The sequence below is a fragment of the Phoca vitulina genome, unplaced genomic scaffold (assembly GCF_004348235.1).
Source record: "Phoca vitulina isolate PV1807 unplaced genomic scaffold, GSC_HSeal_1.0 scaffold24, whole genome shotgun sequence".
NCBI classification, from domain to species: Eukaryota; Metazoa; Chordata; class Mammalia; order Carnivora; family Phocidae; genus Phoca; species Phoca vitulina.
In genome coordinates, this window is record NW_022589727.1 from 28,534,097 (window position 1) to 28,555,436 (window position 21,340).

Consider the following 21,340-nt stretch of genomic DNA (forward strand, 5'->3'; position numbering starts at 1 on the left):
CTACAACAGTTGATTTTTATTTGGACAGAATTACAAACTGAACTGCAGCTGCTACATTGCATTCCTGTAATGGAATGTGTTAAGGAGTTGTACTCCCAGAAATAGGTGATTTCACTGAGTGCACATTCAGAGTTCACAAGGGCAACACCCAAAGAGGGACCGCTCCAGGCCCTCCCCAGGCAGCTGGGGTTGTTAGGCACCTCTCTCCTGCTCTTCTTGGGCAATAATGAGGACCCGTATGAGCAACTCTAGGATTGCAGGATTGTTCCAGGGAGTCATGGTGCTTTTCTGATACAGTGAGAACAAGGTACATTTCCTTGCCAGAATCAATCTATTCTGATTCAGTTCTGAAAGCTGCTGTCAAGTGTTAGTTTTGCTCAGTATCAGAAACTTTTTTTCACCAAAACTGCACAAATGTTCATCATTCTGGTAAAATATATATCTTAATAGAAACATCCATCCCGGGGCGCCTGGGTGGCTCAGTCGGTTAAGCGGCTGCCTTCGGCTCGGGTCATGATCCCAGGGTACTGGGATCAAGCCCCGCATTGGGCTCCCTGCTCGGCGGAGAGCCTGCTTCTCCCTCTCCCTCTGTCTGCCGCTCTGCCTACTTGTGCTCTCTCTCTATCTCTGTTAAATAAATAAAAAATCTTAAAAAAAAAAAAAAAAGAAAAAGAAACATACATCCCTTCAAGATTTGTCCCATTCTCCTATGGCTACTTTGAAATTCAGACATTGGAAGGGGGCAGGGAGGAAGGGGGGTAGGTGCTGGGACACCTATCCTTGCAGGCATCTTCGGAGCATGCTCATCCCCATCTTATCTTTATATATAATTCAAATAACCTGGTTCATGACCTATTCTTAGAAACTGCTTGTAACTCGAAGGCTTTTGAAATTCCAGTCTCTTTGCTCTCCTTACATCATCTCTTTCCATTGATCTGATATGGTGAAGGGCAAAAGAATATAAGAAAATATGGGAAGTTAAACTTTACTTAAACATGAATTACGTATTGTGTTTTGTGACTTGTTAAAACTTCACGTGCATTCATACAGATGTGATTGAAGAAAATAATACTTTGCCTTTTTTTAAAAAATAAACTTACAGTGAATATAATTTCACTTATTAGGTAAATTGAGTTACATGTGAGAAAAACATTATTTTAGTGTCCTGCTCACATAAACAGCAGAGATTGTTATATAATTTTTTTTTTCATTTTCGTGAACTTTGTTTCCCTCAATACGTTGTATTATCAGAGGTGAGAGAGTTCTATGGGAGGATGTTAAGCTCCTTCCCGCTCTTACATTGAGCAAGTGTTGAAGTGTTGAGTGAGTATCCATTATGTACTAGGCACTTATTATTGACTATATCCAGTGCATTCTTTATTTTGAATATTCGGTGGGCCCCAATTAAAGGCAAAGGGAATCAGCTCAATTATCATAAAATATCACTGATAGTGCTGCTTTTTCCCCTAGCGTCTATCAAGTAGTTGTTGAGGAAGAACGTCCTCGAAGAACTAAAAAGACAACAGAAATCTTGAAGTGCTACCCTGTGCCAATTCACTTCCAGAATGCGTCAATACTGAACTCACAGTACTACTTTGCTGCAGAATTCCCAGCGAACAGTCTCCAAGCTGCTCAGCCTTTTACTATTGGTGATAATAAGACATACAATGGATACTGGAACACTCCCCTTCTCCCCCATAAAAGCTACAGAATTTATTTCCAAGCTGCTAGTAGAGCCAATGGGGTAAGTTTTATAGATGGCTATTTACTTAGGCTATTTAGAGTTATTAATGTGAACATAGATTAAAGAAGATAGTCATAAGAAATAAAGGCATGCTTTTGTGTGTTTTAACTTGGAACAAATGGGGGTTTTCTTTCTCTTTCTAAACTTATTTTCACCTAGAGAAATTTATGGAAAGAAATGAATGTATTTGTGTTGGTAGGAAGAATGTATTGTCAACACGATGGTTTTTATTTTCAGTTTTTACCTGCTATCAAAAGTTGGCTAGCAATTCTGCTTAGCTTACTATTTTACAGGAAAATAGTATAGCTACAACACATACATTCAGCTCATTTAAAATTTTGTGAGATACACAACATCTGTCTTTTCAGCATATTCTATCCCATTTCTTTGGTTTCACGAGAGTTTATACTTCCTATAGCTGTGACTAAATTAGGTATCTTTTTTTTTTCTAAGAGAAAACAGCTTTAGAAAGATAAGATGAAAACAAAATAAAAACTATGGAGTCATTTCTGAATTTTTTCCCCTTTCCTGTTCAGGCCAACCCAGAACTCTGGTAAGATATAAGATATAAGTCTCCTTAAAAAGAAGTGTGAGTTTTCTAGATACCACCCTCCTTCACAGTATGAGTCTAAGTATCATCACTGACTTGACTTTTGCCAGTGAAAAGGGGGGGAATCTAGGACCCTGAGTTCTCCTCCAGTAGTATCTGCCCAGAGAGCAAGCAAGGATCTGAAGAAGCCAGGGCCACTAGGCAGAAACATTTTGGGAGTAGCTCCTCATTCATCATCCGCTCCAGAAATGCCCATGGCCGCCAGGTCTGGAGCTGGAAAATGTATCTGAGCGTGGTTCAAGTAGTAATCATCTTGTGAACATGTATCTGAGCGGGGTTCCAGAAGTGATCATCATGTGATTAACACCACACTCAGAACAATGAGATCATTCCTTATTGACATTTACATAGAATGACAGATAGTTTTATTTGTTTTAAATAAAACACAAATAGTGATTTTTTTTTTCCCCTCTTTATTTGACACAGGAAACCAAAATAGACTGTGTCCGAGTGGCCACAAAAGGTAGGTTGAAACTGTGGGATGCTCTCCCAGTTTATGTCCTTTAAAAATTTAGATGGTATTTCAAAACTTCTTGGAATGTTAACTTCATTGAAAGAAGTGTGTGTATGGGTGGGTGGGTGTGTATTAGAGTCTTAGCAGTTAACATTGACTCACTATTTCATGTAGATACTTTTTAAAATAAGGAATCATATAATTGTGTTCCAAGCAGTTTTCAATGGTTAGCTTTTTCAGAATTCTTTTAAAATAAAAACAATGTCTATGTGATCTTAGTACAGGTTTTTTAAACCAGAGGAGTACTATGACTAATGAATCTTCATGTGCAAAGTAGTAAAATACTGCCTGCTAGTTTTAAGCAAATACCTAGTTATAAGGGGAGAGCATGGGCTTTTTTTGCTGATGACGGGTCTGTTGAACCAGTAACTGGATGATGTTAGTGGAACTTCTGTTTCCCAGACCTGGTTAAACTTCTGAGAAAATGTGATCAAGGACCAGATGTAGAAGTGGCTGGGGCAAACCAGCATAAGCTCACCACACACAGCCTTCTAAAAAAGAGAGTACAGTTGTGTGTGGGCATGAGTTGTAAGGTCATCTTCTCAACCTTGCAACGTGGTTTTAACCAGCATATGGGAAGCATATGAGAAAATGCTTTGAGAAATGTAAAGTCTTGCATTAAAACGAGGCATTATAAATTAACACTTGTGGTTGAACACGCCCTTTCAGACCATCTGAGTGACCCTGAGCACAATGAATTCTGTGTGATTTAATTTAGAAATGATGGCTTGAAGGCATCGTCAGGTCTATGGTACTAGATGTAATCGGGTTGTAGGCAATCATTTGAGTTCTGTTGGATAAAAATATCTTGTTTTTGTTGTTTCCCTCTCAGGGAGCATAGTTGGATATGTCATGGACATCCATCTGCATTTTTAAACTTCTCACTGAATTCTTATTTCATGAAGATATATGACCTTTTTACTCAGTTAGCTCGACAGATATTTCTTAGTTTCATGGTATGTGCCAAGCACTGTGTCAGGTACTCACGTCATTTGTATTTTGTTAGTCTCATGGGCTCATAGTTCTGTTTCCAACAATCTATTTATATTGATTTTGAAACACTCAGTTTTTTATATCATATTGTACCTGATTAAGTGCCTTTATTTTTAGGAATAAATTAATAATAAATGAAATTACAGATATTGGTTGTGTTTTATAAACTGTAATATGCTCTTAGCTATTAATTATTACAGTATTATGAAGACCCTCGAATGAGGTATCGATGTCCTGAGACCTCCAGACCACCGCCCATGCTTCAATTGCTGGATTGAATTCTCCTTCCCCTCGGGGTCTGAAAGAGTAAATCCAGTTCCACAGTGCCTAATTTATAATGCCTTATGTTGAACATCATAGCTGAAAGATTTGAAAGCACTTTCATACACGCGTTATCTATTTCTTCAACATTACTGTGAGAAAGGAGGCAGGTATTACTATTTTTAATTTTTAAATTAAGAAAATGCGTATTTTTAGAGACGACTTGACTAACCAAGGTCACTCAGCTGTTAATCTGTGGGTCAAGGCTTAATTCCAAACTTTTGGACTCTGACCCGAAGTGTTTCACTATGTTTCACAGCTCTTCACCCAGCTGAACCTCTAATATATCCAGTTACGGTACTGCGTTGTATAAGTGTCTGCTCTCCCCTTGATTAAAATCGAGGCCCTGCCCAGTTTCCTCTGAAAGCAGTGAAATATCTGTCATCATGTTCAGCTACATAGCTAAACAATTATATAAATAACACGCTTGTAGATACGGAAATCTGACATTGGCCGTTTTCACAATAGATTGGATTAAGTGGTGATTTGGATCCTTTTCTTCCATCAGCTAGATTTAATCAATATTGTCATTTGTTTTTCAGTTCACCCAAGGATGATTAGGCAATCAGATGACCTGATTGACTAAATATTCCCCACTCATATTTTCTGAGTCATTAGCAAACATTGATATAGCAACAACCTCTATCCACATCAACTCTTTTGGGGAAAGAGGGGAACCAATGTTAAGAGTAATTATGTAACACTGTCATGTCTATTCACGAAAGCGTAATGCGGGAGGACACCTTGGGAAAATACCTCCTTGCAGGTGGAACTGAACTGTCCCATACTATTTTATTTTATTATGTTCTACATGCACAGATTCAATGAATTTCCTTTACAACACAGTCTAATGCCCCCCCCCCCCACTACAGTCAGATCATTTTTCTTTATTCATGCTAAAGATTCTTTCAGCAGTGCAGGAAGCCATTCCATCTTGACTACTTAGTCAAAACAGAGAAATAGGCAGTTCTAATAACCTTACTGGTCCCCTGCAGTAAAGACGCTGGAAATTTAAGAGAGTTCAGACTTTCTGTGTTTTTGCCACATGTGGCTGGCTGACAGTGTGGTGGATTAATTGAATTTCCAGGCACTAAACCACTTTCCTAAGCAGCATTTTGAATTTACAAAGATGTCGATGTTCTCATGAAACAACTGTTGACAAGTATTATAGAGAAACTATGGAGGTAGATTTGTTTTCACAGGAACCTAGTTTGTAATTTCAAGTATGGGTATGTCTCTTAAAGATATATTTCATACTATTTATACATTTAATGTTGTGATTATTTTAATAATATTCCACGGGTGTATTTTGACACTAATCATCTCAAATATAAAGCCTCATAAAAATTAGACATGGGAAAAAACCCTAAGGTGTGTTCTTACCTATCACCATATGTATGGGGGATTGCCTATATTTTCCTGTACCCTTTAATTTATACATCCAGATTCCTCACAGGTATACGTGACTGTATTTTTATTGTTGGCTATAGGCAAACGCATCACAGAATATTCTATCTCTTGAGTTAAAAGATAAAGACACATTACAATAATAGAATATGCATGATGTTTGGATGTTACCCTCAATCTGTATGGTGGAGTTAATAGAATAGCTTTTAGCTATTCTTAGATTCTCTTAGTTTTATTTTGATTTTTAATCACATTCGCATTTTTATAGTTGGATTCTTTTCAAGACCACTTTGGTCCAACTGTGTCTTAGCAGTTAGCGTATGTATTTTCTTTGACTTTTGCATACCTTATGGTTGCCTTGTGGTCAGTGGTAGGGTTGAAACTCTTTATGCTCGTCTGGAAGGCTTTGTTGATTATCAATTCTAAACAGACAGGATACACTTAAAAATCAGAATCTGTCTTGTAGGTAATTTAGACTTCTCATATTAAATGAGGTATATCCATTCTAATTGATATAATAATCAGTTTAAACTGTATACTTTGCATCAATCTTCCATAAAATAATATTTTCCATAACATGATACCCTCTGTCTTTCTCCTTGACAGTATAGCCATTTGGGGGCTTTCTTGTTAAACATTTATTTTAAAATGTATGTGAGCACCTACTAAATGTTAGGCGTAGTATAATCTGTGAAACTTCCTAGTATGTAAATATATCACTTTTAAATTTTTAAGGATTTTGAGTTCATAAAAGTTTGGGGTTTTTTTTGTTTGTTTCTTTGTTTTTAGTGTATGGGGGCTAGAGTCATATGTGTGTACTTATTCCTTTCTTTGCTGTGATTTGGCTAACAGTAGTATAACTACAACTTGAAACAAAAACTTCATGAGAACACATGCTAAATTCTTTTCAAAAGCATTATAGGAGTCTAAGTCTTAAACAAAAAGAAAAAAAAACATTATTTTTTGTCATATTTTAAGATGAATTTTTGGTGCAAAAATGCTTCACTGTTTTTAAGCTCGGTATTTTATTTAACTTAGTTTGTACTGCAATGTGCGTATGCTTTGCTGGAAGACCTTCAGAAAACTTTGAAGGATTTCCATTGTCCTGATACAATTCTAACTAGATTCAGAAATTTGAATGTTTCTTTTTTTAATCACTACGCTCTTTGAGAAGAAGTTTCTCTAGACTGTTTTCCTATTCACTGTTTTGTTCAAAGAAACACCATAGTTTCTAGGCCACAATGCTACAGAATGAAAACACACTGATAAAAGAGCTGAAAGGAATGTTGACATGCAAAGCTAATTAAGATTCCTTTTAATTATTCATATTCAATACAGGAGAAAACAAATTATATAGTAAGACCACTCATCTATGCTAATCTGCTATCATTTAGCTATGGCTTTAGAAATAGAAATATAGATATGATCTACATTTGTAATTCAGCATTTTGTAGAGAAAATATTTTCTTTGAGTGATCTGAAATAGTCTTCCCAATGTGCGTCATGAGTACAGTCCAGGCCCCTGAGAAGTTACTAAGGAAAAGAAAACCTGTTTAACTTTGTCCAGCCCTATGTTTCCCAAATTATTTGATCCAAACTCATTTTCCAAGAAACACGAAAGTCATGCTAAAGAGTTTGGTAAATACTGGTTCCTCACATCCCAGAAGACCCCACCACATGCAACTGAGACGATACTTTGCAAGTCTGATCCACTTTTTGCTCTTCCATTCATACCTTTGGGCCTAAAAGAGATCCTAAATTTATCAGCTACTATCAGATACTGTCTTCAAAGCAGAGGATTGGGATTTCTGACTTTACCTTACCAAATTTAGCAGTATTCTGTTTTGTAATGCATTTTTATTGATATTTTAAGATGGGGGCAGCAAATGTTTAGGCAAAGGGCAGAGGGTAAATATGTTAGGCTCTGTGAACTATATGGTCTCTGTCACAGCTACTCAGCTCTTCCACTGCTGTACAAGAGCAGCCGTGGGTGATGTGTAAGCAGTTAAGTCTGACTGTGTTCCAATAAGACTTTGTTTGCAAAAGTAGGACGTGGGCCAGCTGACTCCTTTTTAAGGTAATTTGTAACAGAATCTAGTTTTTTTTTTCCTGGTAACTAAAAATAATAGTCACAAATGAACGCTTTAGATGGCAGAACATAGAGATCATATAAAAACCCCTCCTGATATCTGTAATGTACCTTTTCCATGGGGGTTTTGAGCCCCTGATTGCAATTTGCCTTTCCTTTAGTTGTGAATACATGGCTGCCCAACATAGCCATTTTCAAGTAACTTTTTGTTCATATTGTTTACCTTTTTCAGTATTGGGTAGATGCTCTGTTTTTGATCAGACAGTTGTGCTCGAAAGCAGAGTAGGTCACATTTTCCTGTAAGTAATAGAAAACCACACAGGAATATTGGTTGAACAACAGTAGTCTATGCCCAAGCAATCGTTATATGTATAAACTTGGTACCAACTTTGTAACAGGTCTTAGAAATTACATTTTACTGTTTGCAATTGATTATATCAGGATGCAAAACTGCATACTCTATCCTATCAAGAAAATTATCTCTGTAGTACCTCAGGAGTCCTCCATGTTCTGACCCAACTGGTAGTTTATTCATCTCACTTAGCAAGACTAGGAAGTTTTCATTAACAATGTGTGAAAGACAATTATCCCACTTCTGAATCCAGTTGCTACAGTTGTCTAGTTATAAGGAGCAGCACCGTTTCAATGGTGCAGAGGGATATTTCAAAATATTATGCAGCAGCAGTTTTGGGTTTAATTGTCTGCAGATGGTAGATGATCTATTTTCCTTACTCGCTGCCACATTTCTAATAGCACCCAGGCTGTTCCATGTAAATTAGTAATCTTTCATGTAAGCCTGTCCTTAATTTTCCAATATTTTTTCTTTGCATCATTTTCCAGTGGTATCATGTTAGAACTGACATTTTAATTTTCTATTTTTCCCCCAATATCTGTGTGTCATAAATGTTAACCATTTAAACACAACTGCTGAGCTGTGCAGGCAAACCAAGAAACCCCACTGGTCCGATTCAAGAATCTTAATCATGTCTTGGGTCACATGTGGACCATGACAATGATAGCAAAGGCAATTACTCATTTTCCTTTCTTTAACTGATGCTTTGAGATGCATTTTTTTCAGTCCCTTAATGTGACAAAATAAGGTCCCTAAATGGAAATGTTCTACATGAAATTTAGTTATCAGAGAAATTTCTCTACCTAAAAAATGTTTTTAGTGAAAGAAGATAATGTGCTCCACAAAGGTGATTTTAGCAAGAAGAGAAAATATTGTGACTTCAGCAGCAGAATTTTAAGTAACCTAATAAATTTTAAAAGCCTAAAGTTGGGATCATCAGAATTAGCAACGAATCATTTAGACGCTACGCTCAGTAGCATTTGGAAATACTATTCAGTCTAGAGCCTTATTTAGGACTTATGTTTTGTTTTTATTTTTTTTCCCTTCAGTTGATCTACCCAGAATCTCAGCCAAAGCTTGCAACTGTGTCATAGTTAGAAATCTAACTGCCTGACGAAAGCCTGTTTAAGGGAAAAGAATTCCAAAAATTCAACACTTTGCTATGTGTTTTTTCTTTTTTCTTTTCTTCTCTTTTTGTTGTTGTTGGAACAAAGTTGAGACGATGTGATATACTGATCGAGATTCTCCTTGCTAGCCTAGCTTCAGTCTGGCTTTTTCTTCCCTCATGCATGCTGACCTGGGAATCTTCCTTTGCCATAGCTGCGATAATCGTGACTCAGCTTACAACACCTTACATTCGCATCGCCCCTGCTGCAGGCGACGACCAACTGACAGGTCAGACGTTCAAGTATAGATGAGTCATCTTGCCCATTTCCTGCTCATTTTTCTCAGCTTTGTTTCCCCTCTACATTTCCTCCTTTGCTTAAGGCTTGTTTACAATGTTTCAGACTCTTGGTACAGACCTGTGCCCGCATTAAATTAAGTGATGTGCTTGGCCTCTTCTGTGTGCGCATTTATACCCATGCATTAAGCACAACGCCACTGCATGTTTTCATTGTGTGTTTTGTCTGTTGGTGTGTTCCTTTCGAGCCTAATGTTAAACAAAATGAAATTTGCTGGACTTGCGGTAGCAATGCCATCAAACGGAATTTCAATCAAAATACAGAAAGATGATGTCCAGTTATGCAAATTAACCTAAAAAGCCTTTGCAATGTGAGGGTGAGCGAGGTTTACTTTTCACCTTGTAGGGTCTAGTTTGCACGTACATTTAGCAATGCACAGTCTTGAAATGGAGCCACCCAAAGCTGTTTGGGGTGACACTGTTCAAACAGCTTTTCGTGTACATACAACCGGAGCAGAGCTGATTGCATTCCTTCTAGATCCTTGTTTCAAAGCAAAGTGTTTATATAAAGCAGTGGCACATCTGCAAGTCAAATGCATTGAATAATTTAGGGAAGTTTTTAAAAAATTGAATGGCTTAGGGTCATGCTGTTGAACTGTGTGCTTCTTTGTAGAAGGAAAAGCACACAGAAAGAATTTAGCTAAGAGAAATAGCTTGTCCATCTGTACTATCTCTAAAGGTGTATGGACATGTGTATAAACTCGTAGGGAAAGAGTCCGGTAAATTACTCCAGACTGAAGGTGAGTGGTCAGAGAACCGCAGAAGACAAATTTTTGTCCTGCAGCAAAAGCAAGCCATTGTCAAGATTTCTAACAGAATTACATGGGCAGGATTCAAATTCTGGTCTCAGAGACATGATCAACATTGTCGTTTGTGGCAGGTAGTATAGGCGTGGCTCAAGCTGAGTAAGAACATTCAGCTGTTTTCCATAGAATTTCCACTCCAGCAATTGTTTCAAGTGTATGAAACGAAGGAATATTCTGTAACGTTTAAGGAAAAAAAAGTATAGCTTAACTCATGGTAACAATTCATAAATCTTCAGGTTTTTCTGTGAGCTTATTATTTTGGCAAATAAAAGCAACTGAGACTCAGGAAATGTACAGACTGAGTTTTGTAAGGTGAAGGAATGTAGGCTAATACTACTTCTTCCAAAACTCCTGGCATTCTGTACATATTTCCAGTCCTCTGTTTCAGGGCCTAAAAGCTATGAAGTTATTATTAACAGTTCTGCTTCTGTCGCTTCCAAGTTTCTTTTTAAGCACATTTCTTTTACTGATTGAAGTCCTACTTGTTACAGACTCTTTCTTATCTGGAATTTGTGAAGTGCTCTTCCCAAACAGTAGATGTACTTAAGGGATAGTGTCTTCCTTAACATAAGCCCTCCGCTCTAAAACCTTCATATTTAAGGACTGTCCCATGGCCCATGGTTGGGTTAGGTGTCCATCTTGAAGGTAACCTGAGATCCTTGAGCAAGTCTGACCCCCAGGTGGCACCATTGTTGTCAGCAGAGCATTAAAAATGGGTTGGCCCCACTATCCTATAAATAAGTGCTGTGGGAAATATAGTTAAAGAACCCCCTTCTCAAGCTTTGCCTGTATCTACTACTTCCATATGAAGCATGCTGTTTACTAGGCATGAAGTAAGTGAAACTCCTGAACATAGATTTCTCTCTAAAACTTGCATAATTAAGAAGATACCTCATAAATCAGCCTCCTTCACAATGCTTTCAGATCCAGCGTATCTTGTTATTTGGGAACTAGTCTGTGAAGGACACATACATTGCTATACTGTATGGCTGCCATTCTTTTAAGGGCTGCAGGATATCTCCATCATTTACTTTGCTTTATTAGAGATTAAAATGTTAGAGTGTTAGAATAAGCCTCAAAAACCAGTAAAAAACTACTCCCGATCCTTTTTCAGTATTTACTGCTGATTTTAATGATGGTTAATCTAACCCAGATAAATTCAAAATCAAGTAATAATCCTTTTGCATTTTCCATTTGCATCAGCCATCAACTTTGATAGCAGTAACACTGTCTTCTTTAAGAGATTTATTCATGAGTCATACTGCGAGCTTGAGACTTAATGCATTCAATCACTGATCTGACATTTACTGAGCACCCTCTGTGTGCCAGGTATAGATCTACTAACTCTTATAAAGAGCTTTACTCTGTATGGTTGCCCAGGCTCTTGGCATCAGGCGTTTTGCATTAGTCACATCAAAACCTACGTACACACGTGCTCTTAGGAATGAAAACTTACTGTCATGCTCGTCATTTAGCAGTTAGGAAAAGACAACAATTTTGTAACTAATGGGCAAAAAGGACATGGATTGCCAAACCTTTCTCATCGTGCGGAGCAGCTTAGGAAATGGTCCCTGGGACAGTTCCGAACGCTGCACATCTGTGACCCATTAAACTGTTCTGGTTTTGTTTATTCGAACAATATGGTCCCTTCCAGAAGCCAACAGGAGACGCATGAGGGATACATTCTGAAGTGCCCTCGGCAGTGTTTTTGTTCATTTTGTTGTATCTGTGCTGACATCACACTCTTAGAAGTGCTATTCAAGGCTGTACTTATACTGGGAAACCTTAGCAAGATAGTCCTCTGCAGCATAGTTCCTTTGTCCCAGAACTCGGCACATGTGGCTTGGGTTTTCCGTGGGACCTCACTCGCTGTCTAACACCAAAGAACAAAAGCACCCTGGTGACCTGATGTACACAGCAACCTGCTTCTAAACATTAGCTGATCTGATTCACTGAACAAGGCAGATCAAACCTCAGAATGCTAGTGTATTGGATGAGCAGGACTGTCACTGCACTGGGCAATGTTTCTTAAAATTTGTTGTCTGCAGTCAACAGTGAGAATACGTCATCATCCAATATACACACATAGACCTACACATTAGTTTAACTGAAGCAAAGGCATTAGAAAACATACTGCTAAGGCTACTCACTGAATAAGATGCACTCTGATGTGTTCTATTCTGTTCCATCTTGTTCTATTTTTTTAAAAATTCTGGTCACTACCTACTAAACTGATTTAATTTCCCACTCTTGGGTTGTAACCCCCAGATTTAAAAAATGCTTTACTCAACTACTGGATTTAGGAGATTATAAAAGGAAACAATATATAACTGGAATAAAGGTCCAATCTACCTGAAAACCACTCTAAAGAGTGCACACAGAGAAAGTTCTAGAAACTGGAAATGCTTCTGGTTTCTACTTTGTTCCCTTTATTATGTGATTAATTGTCTGTAATATAGTACCGCTTTGGGAAGAAAATTAAAAGCTGTACATGCTAGAAATTTCTCTTTAAGATTTTTTAGTTAATTTTATAAATATCTCTAGGCTGTTTATTTTATATTAAGGTATTTCTGCTTATGATTTAATAACCCAGCCAACTCTGAAATGCTGTGGAGAATGTTTTCCTTAAACAAATTTTTTATCATCCATTTTGGTTAACCCATACATCTAATATGATAAGATCTGTATCTTAGAATATTTATAAACAAAGTGACTTCTGGGATTCAGGTACAGATCAGATATATCAGAGCATGTAGAATTACTTGCTAGATATAATTAGTACTGAAAAAAAAAAGAGAACTAGCCAAAGATTATTCCCACACAGTTTCAAGTTTTGAAAAATACACATGTAGCATATGTCTGTATTGTCAAAGATAAACACAGCTGGACATTAAAGCTGTAAAAACAGATTTTATTCAGTAACTACTGACTGTAGGGGATAGAGGTGGGCTCCATTTTGATTTTTGCAGAGGGGACTGGCATTTTAAAGGGAGAATGAGGGGATAGGGAGGATGTGAGCAGGGGCTCAGTAGAGTCAGGGGAGTGAAAATTTACAACAATCAGGAAGGGTGTGTTGGTCCACGAGACACCCATCTGGTTGGCTAACTGGCATTTATCCAAGTTGGGCCGCTCCCCTCCCTCAGAGGCTGGGACACTGGGGCCCTGTCTTCAAGTGTCACTGGAACAAACCGTGAGTTCTTTGGGCAGGCTCCAGTTTTCTCAGGTGAGCATTTTAAGGGGGATCAGGCCACCTGGGTCTGCAGCCTTGAACAGTTAGTAACCATCAGTGTTCAAGTCTTTACAGGCCGAGGTTGAGGCCTAGGGGAAGAAGGGCTCAGGGGAGCTGGCTGGAGTTGGGTCACAGAGAGAATCTTTGCCAATATGTAGGCAAAGTGATCATGAAATAAATCCCAAAGGATTTCTTTTTCTCCTTAATGTGGCTCTTAAAGCAAATAGCGTTTTTATTATTTTTATTTATTTATTTATTTTAGAGAGAGTGTGCACATGGGGGGAGGTGGAGGGGGAGAAGGAGAGAATCTCAAGCAGACTCCTCTTCGAGGTGAGCCTGACACGGGGCTCCATCCTATGACCCTGAGATCATGACCTGAGCTGAAACCAAGAGTTGGACTTTTTTTTTTGAGAGTCGGACGTTTAACTCACTGAGCCCTCCAGGCACCCCAATAGAGTTTTTTTTTTTTTTAATGTAAAATCTAAAACATGGAAGTCACTGAACTAGATTCCACTGAGGAAGTCAAGCCACTGAGTGTACGAGGGACGCTGTGCTAGAGACTTCCACAGGCATTATTTCACTCAGTCTCACAACAGCCACCTGAGAGAACATCGTCACACTTTTCAGTTGAGAAAAGGAAGCTCAAAGGAATTAAACACCTCCACAGGCCCCAGAGTACTGAAATGCAGTCAAGTCATGGAGAGAAATCAGATTCCAGGCTTTGTGACTTGAGCCCTGGGCTCCTCTGACCTCAGTGTCTGTTTGAACTTCTCCCTTTTTGCCCTCTGTGCCCTCTGCACTCTCCTCTGTCCCCTCCTGGGCTCCTCAGGCCTCACTTGCTTCCCACCCAACCCTGACACCCCATGCAGCCCTTTCATTTGGGTTTTTATTGACACCTGGGCCCTCTGGGCCCCTCGCCCCCTTGCCCTCACCGCACATCATCCTGCTCCCCAGCCTGAGAACCTCCCATTGCCTGCTTGCCTGGCTCCTGTTTTCATACTAACAGGTGTTGCTTGACAAACAGCAGAACAGGCAGATTAATTCTCCTCCAGGTAGGTGCTTTGCCCCTCACCTTGGTGTTTCCCACTGATCAGTGAATGTCCCCTGCATACGCAGTGATAGAACACTGCCCTCCACACCCACCCAGCTGCTCCCTCAGCCCCGAGCCCTGAGACGTCTGGCTCAGGCCTCCCCTTCCATTGCTGTGCCCTCTCTCCTGGGCGGGCTGCCTTTTGCCAGCCGTGGGACGTTCGGTTTCCCTCACAGCCCTGCTGGTCCTAGCCATTGGGTCACAGAGAAGGACACCTTTTCCTTAGGAACAAAAACCGTAATTGAAGTTCACCAGCAACAGCCCAAGGAGATTTCTCGGACACTCACTGATGAGTGGGTCTGCAGCAAATATCAAATTTAAGTAGACCCTGAAGCCCTAACACCATCTTTCCAGAACACGTGTTTCTCCTGCCACCTTTACAAAGAGTGAAGGAGAGTGCTAGATCCTGTATGTCTCAGCTCATGGATTTTGAGCCCTAGGCTGACACTAGGCAGGGAGCCCAAATTAGGATCTAAATTTGGTGGCGACTGTAGGGGGCGGTACATTGGGAAAGGTAAGGATCTCAAATCCTTCATTCCACAGATGCTCGTTAATCAGTTGCCAGAGACCATCAGCAGTGGAAGCTCTATACATTGTCTGGTCCAGTCGTTCTCAAACAGTGCTCTGTGGGGTTCCATGGGAAAGCCTCAAGAGCTTCCTCTCACACAGGCCTCTGGGCTGGGCAACAACTTCACGTTAGAAGTTATGGGTAGCAAAGCAGGTGGGAACATGGGCTCGAGAACTAAATCAGTCACGTTCAAATCTCAGCTGTGTCACCTACCAGCAGAGTGACCTTGTGCAAGTTACTTCAAATCTCTGTGCCTCAGTTTGCTCATCTGTGAAATGGGAGTTACAGTTTTACTCACAGTAAAGTTGTCAGGATTAAATGAAACAAGTAAAGTACTTAGTAAACCCTCAATAAATGTTAGCTATTACAGTTTCTCTACCTTAACACATTCTTTTCAATTATGGGAATGATGCAAACCCTTTTATTCCTTCATTGATTCATCAAGCACATATTTCCTAAGTGCCTACTCTATATGGTAGACACGCTCTTGGGATATGTCAATGAACAAAGCTTATAAAAACTCAGATATACTCAACAATTTTACCCTATGTCTATACTGACCTCATTCCCAGCCCCTATAATAGTGGTCTTTCTCTCTACATAAAAATATACAAATATATCCAGATTTTTTCACTACCACTTATACACTTAACTCTGCCACTTGCATTTTACATTTAATAGGCAATGAATTCTTCAAGCCTATACCTATCAATCTAAGACATTCTTTTACCTAGTTGAATATTGTTCCTCTGTAGGGCCATGTGATGATCTATTCCCTCAGTCACTTGTTAAGGGACATTCAGATTTTCACCATTTTTTTTTCCTGCTAACAACAACAATCACCACCACAAACTGGAATAAATAACCTTCTGTATATTTTCTTTCCATTATAACATTTATTTCTTAATGATTCCCAAATGTGGGTCAAAGGATAAGTTCATTTTTTATGTACAACTGGCCGTATTCCTTTCCTTCCAAATTGTAGCAATTCATCCCCAAGTACCTGCTCAGTACCCCTTTCCCATGGATCCACATGCTCTGATGTTTACCACCTCATATTTCCAGTATGGTGAGTGAAGGTGGGATTCTCCTGACTTTTCCTGAAGCTGGGCATCCTGGCCTATGTTTATTGGCCATTTGCATTTCTTCTCTATTTTTTCATACTTATTCCTGTCACTCTTCTTTTGACTCCATTGTGTCTTTTGGCATAAAGAAGTTTGCATTTTCAGATAATCAGTATGTTCCCATTTTCCTCTGTTTCTCCAAGGTTTTGGTTTTACTTGAGATCTTCACATCTCTGTGATTATTCAGCCAGTCTCCTGAATTTTAGCTTTTGAATCCGTTTAGAAATGACCACTGATAATGGTGTGGTGTATTGCCAAGGGAGAGGTCTAGCTTTTTCCAGATAGACAACAGTTAGACCGGCTCTCATTAGTAAATAAACAATTATTTTCTCACAGAATTGAAACACCATATTGTCATATGTTAAGATACATGTATAGAGTTTGTTATGGTCCTCTTTGGGTCTTCCTACGTTATTATCATAATTTTTTATTATGCTGGCTTTTACGATATTCTGTTACATGATAAAACTAGAATTCTCTCCATATTCTTTGTGAAAAATCCCTCCCCACTGATTCCTCCTTGTCTACTTATCAGTCCTTATGATGGCTTATAGCCTTAGACGCCTCCCCACTCCCCTGATTAACATATCAGCCATGCTCCCTCCTTCCACCTTTGCTCCCACTTTCCCCTTGCTTAGGAATATTCTTCCCCAGATATCCACTTGGCTAACTCTCCTACCTCTGGTAGTCCTTGCTCAGATCCACCTTCTCAACAAGGTCGGCCATGAATACTCACCCTTCTTCACCCTGCAGCCTTCCATGAGATCTCTCCCCATTCTCTCCACACAATTTGTCCCCTTAGGCTGCAACTTTCTTCCTTTTTATAACACTTCTCACCCTATGTGCTTATTTATGTTTGCTCCTATCTTTCTCCCCCTCCTAGAATATAAGCCCTCGAGGGCAGGAATCTTCATGTGCTGTTTTGTGATATATCCAAGACACTGAGAAGGTGGCCAAGCGCACACCAGGCAGTCAGGTTCCAAAAATGCCACTGAGGTTCTCATTGGAATCTTATCAAATCTATACATTATCCTGACTGTAGAGATATGATAAATCTCTCCATCAATTCAAATCTTGTTACAATTTGTCATACAAATTTGGAGTTTTCTGCATTAGCTGGCCTTGTCAGGTTTCCCTCTAAAATATATTCTAGGTTCAATGACATCTCACCTTCTTGTGGCCACCACACCAGCCTGGACCACGACACGCGCATTTTAACTACTCTCATGGCTCCCTGTTGACTCATTTGCCACATGGCAGCTGGACTGACTTTTGGAAATTAAAGTCTCATTCCATCACTCCTCTTCTTAACGCCCTTGAATAGCTTCCTGCTGCACTTGCATAAATTCCAAACGTCATGTCACAGCAAAGGGGGGCGCATGGTCTGGCCCCTCTCACACCTGGCCCTCACCTTCTATTACTTCCCACACTCAGTGCTGAGCTCCTTTCTCTTCAAAGCACCAAGCTAGATCCTGCACCAGATCGTCTTCCCTGGGACTGCAACTCTAACCCTAATCTTCATATTTCCAGCTCCTTCTCAAAGTTCAGGGTTCAGTGTGGAGGTACTTCCCTAGACCACCATCCTGAAGCACAGTGCCTTGTTGGCCCCCAGCCATTGTCCTGCCCATCACTCTGCTTCTTGATGCAGTTGCCAATGACTGCGTGTGTCCTTCCAGAACGTGGGGGAGGCAGGGCTTCATCTCTCTATCTCATTCCCAGTGTAGTGTATGGGCATCTAGCAGGTGTTCCACATTATTTACCAAATGACTGAACAGTTGATGACCTTCCTTGTTAAATTTAGTTCCAGGTATTTTATAGCTTTCATCATATCGTTAGTAAATTTTGAGCAAATTTTGATGAGGACAGGAAGCTTTTGAATCTTTTTATTTAGCCTACTTTGGACTGATTTTATGTTAGTCATAAAATTCATCTCTTCTTTAAAGAAAATATATATATATATATATATTTGATTCCATAGATGTTTGCACTGCAAATAAAACAGACTCATGGTTTTCAACCTATTTTTAAAAAGCACAGTTTTAGTCAGCCATTTATTTTAGCAAGAAAGGTTTAATTTTAATTTAATACCCACTCACACCAACATCATCTGTTTCCTCCCACTCCCCAGACTGCATCTGACTACTTCTGTACTTCCACCTGTCAGACCCAGCCAGTGGATCTTTGTTACTCTTTGGGAGCAATAAGCTGGGACAGACCTAAGTGCCCTTCTGTGGACCCAGGGTTCTCTATTTGTAAAACGAAGACATAACTAAAATCAGACTTTAGCCATACTAAGTAGCTCAGAGGACTGGATACAGCTTGAAGAGGGTGTGATTGTTTACTGAATTTGAGCTTAGTCAGTGGCAGGAACAACAAGTTCAAAGGTCCAGTGGTGGGAAGTAGCATGACCAAGAATGAAATATTGCAAAAAAGGCCCTCGTGGCTGGAGAGCAGAGAGCAAGAAGGATGTGTGATGAGTGGTCAGGTTGTACAGGCAGACCGAGGCCGACTGGGACCTCAGAAGTCACATGAAGGACTTTTGTGTTGATCCTGCAAGCAATGGACAGCCATTGAGGTATTTTCAGAGGTGGACAGGGTCAAGTTTGCACTATACCCTCCAGCCACACTAGAAACATTGGAGGGCGGATGAAATAGGCCAAAGACTGGAATAAAACTCTAAGAAATATAAATTTTTCTGGCAGCCTAGAGAAAAAAGAACAGAGGGGGTGGGTATGAACAGAAGAGCTAAGTGCCAGCAAACTGATACAGCCTAAGTTCCTGCCCTGGGGTCTTGACAATCTGCATTCAGTGTGGAAGAGCACATGGTAGGGAATTTAAGGGACAAGTTCAAACATATCAAAGGAACACTCTAAGTGTCTTTGAGATGGAATGGTTTCATTCAACCTCTTGCGTGAGTTATCCACTTCATTTATTTTGAGAGCTATTTACCGGGGTATTCATATGAATCAAAACTGACAAAGAACATAAAGGATAATAAAACTCAGCAATATTGTTTGAATATATGGTCACTCGGATAAAATCTCACCAGTGTTCTCTGCAGACAGTTATATTTTGCCCATTTAAGAGTGCAGTCATTAGGCTCATAAAGTGTTGTATTGGAGATTGTTAATTTTGTCGACTACAAAATATATGTAGAAATATTTTTATCTACTACTACAGGGGCTCTATTTCTTTTATCTTGATACTTCCCACAACCTGCTACTCAGTGCTTGGCACTTGAAAGACACTCAGAGACCAGCTGGAAGGAATTCATGTGTAAAAGTTAAAATTCCCTTGAAGGCATGAACTAATTTTCACACCCCATTTTTTAAGAAAAATAATATCTGTGCCACAGACAAGCTTCCAACTGTGGCTGCCATCAGGAGGAGTGGGACTCGGGGAGGGGAGGGCTGGACCAAGTGTCACATAGCCGTCCTGTGGTCAGCCTTTGTTAGCAAGTGGGACATGCAGTTCCATTCTGATAGAACTAAGTTACAACTTTGCCATCCCTTAAATACTTAGCTTTTGGGAGATAGGCTCTGCCCTGCTCCAAACATGTTCACTGTTCACACATTAGGAGACAAGTGTTGCTCATTCATCCCTTAATGTGAAGAGCTTTTCCTCCCCTTGGGAAGCTTGATGTGTAATTAGCTTTGTGTTAAGAGATGCAGAGAGTTCAAAAAAGTGCAATGTGTACTCTTTGCTCTCAAGGAACTTATACAAAGGATCTTTGTTAAAACCAACATAAACAAACAAAAAAACCAACATAAACAGTTGACTAAATATTCCACATCAATAAAATTTACTAATATCTTGAACAATTTGTAATAATGATAAGTGTGTAATGAAATAAGTTAGCATATATTCAATTATGCTCCAAAACATAGTATCTGTATGATACCAGAGTCCTTCTCAGTGTCAGGAGCTTTGATTAAATCTTTTGAGAGAATTTTGGGTAAAAATAAAGGGAAGATAATGCCTCCGTTAGGCTTCCTAATAAATAAAAATTGCCAAACTCTTCATTTAAGCTGATAATCCATTTATGGGAAACAGTGGCTGAATTAGAGCTACCATTTTCCAATTAATTAGGTATCCTGATTTTTCAGATGCATTATCATATCAGTATGGGTGACTAGCAATTCACATGCTGCCCTGTCTTAGGCATTTTTTATTATACTATATATAAGTGCTATATATACTTTGGCCATGGAGGCCAATATAGAAAGTTAGTGAGGGGAGAATTTGGTTGGAATTTCAGCATCTCTTACAAGGGTTGCTTGAGGATTCTGAAAATTTCCTTTTCAGCTGCAAAGAATGTAAAGTGAGGGGAAATTTTTATTCTTTCTGCAACACCAGCTGAATGTATTTTAATGGGCTGTAGTGTCACTGGTGATTTATTATCCCTTTTTGTTCTTTTATGGGTTATATTTGTCATTTTGCTATGGCAGTTTCATCTATAAAACAGTATAGTTACAAGAAAATGGTGAGGGGATACAGGACTGCCATGGGAGATTCTGTTGCTTTTTCCTTGTCATTTTGGAAAAGGAAATACTGAGTCAAATGTCAGGCATTTAGTTTCAGAAAAAATAAATTTATAAGATGTATATTGCACCAAAATAGTATTGTTTTCCATTTTTGCTATATAAACTTAAGAATTTCTATGTAATGATTTTCAATATAAGAGAACAACTTCATTTTTCAATATCCTTTTGTATTTTCCCTTCTATCAGCAGAGTGATAAAGGAAAATAAAACAATGTATTTAACTGTCTTTTATTTGCTTAAGGCATAGAGCGTTCTGTCTTGTAAAGCACAAATTGAAATTTTATATTTTAGAAAATCTACCTTTTAATTTCAACATGAATCTGGTGCATTGTACATGTCCAACACGGATGCTGCAAGTAAAGTTTTGAGCTCAAAATAAACCAAGCTTTTGGCAAAAGAGTCAATATGTTGTGAAAAAGAAAGTGCCTACATTTGAAAAATAGTTTTAGATTTTTGCATGAAAGATTTCATATTGATGAGTTGAATT

General features: G+C 39.1%; 1 protein-coding gene across 10 annotated transcripts in view; it reads left to right on the forward strand.

Annotated features, from left to right (window-relative positions):
* PTPRM (protein tyrosine phosphatase receptor type M) overlaps positions 1-21,340 on the forward strand; it is a 799,041-nt gene that overhangs the window by 525,029 nt on the left and 252,672 nt on the right. For 7 of the 10 annotated variants that reach the window (XM_032421158.1, XM_032421157.1, XM_032421160.1 and 4 more), the window contains 3 exons: positions 1,471-1,744; positions 2,781-2,817; positions 9,351-9,425. In XM_032421158.1, coding sequence (XP_032277049.1) covers positions 1,471-1,744; positions 2,781-2,817; positions 9,351-9,425 — 386 coding nt within the window. The remainder of the gene's footprint in view (positions 1-1,470; positions 1,745-2,780; positions 2,818-9,350; positions 9,426-21,340) is intronic. The other 3 variants (XM_032421161.1, XM_032421164.1, XM_032421163.1) reach the window with 1 other exon arrangement.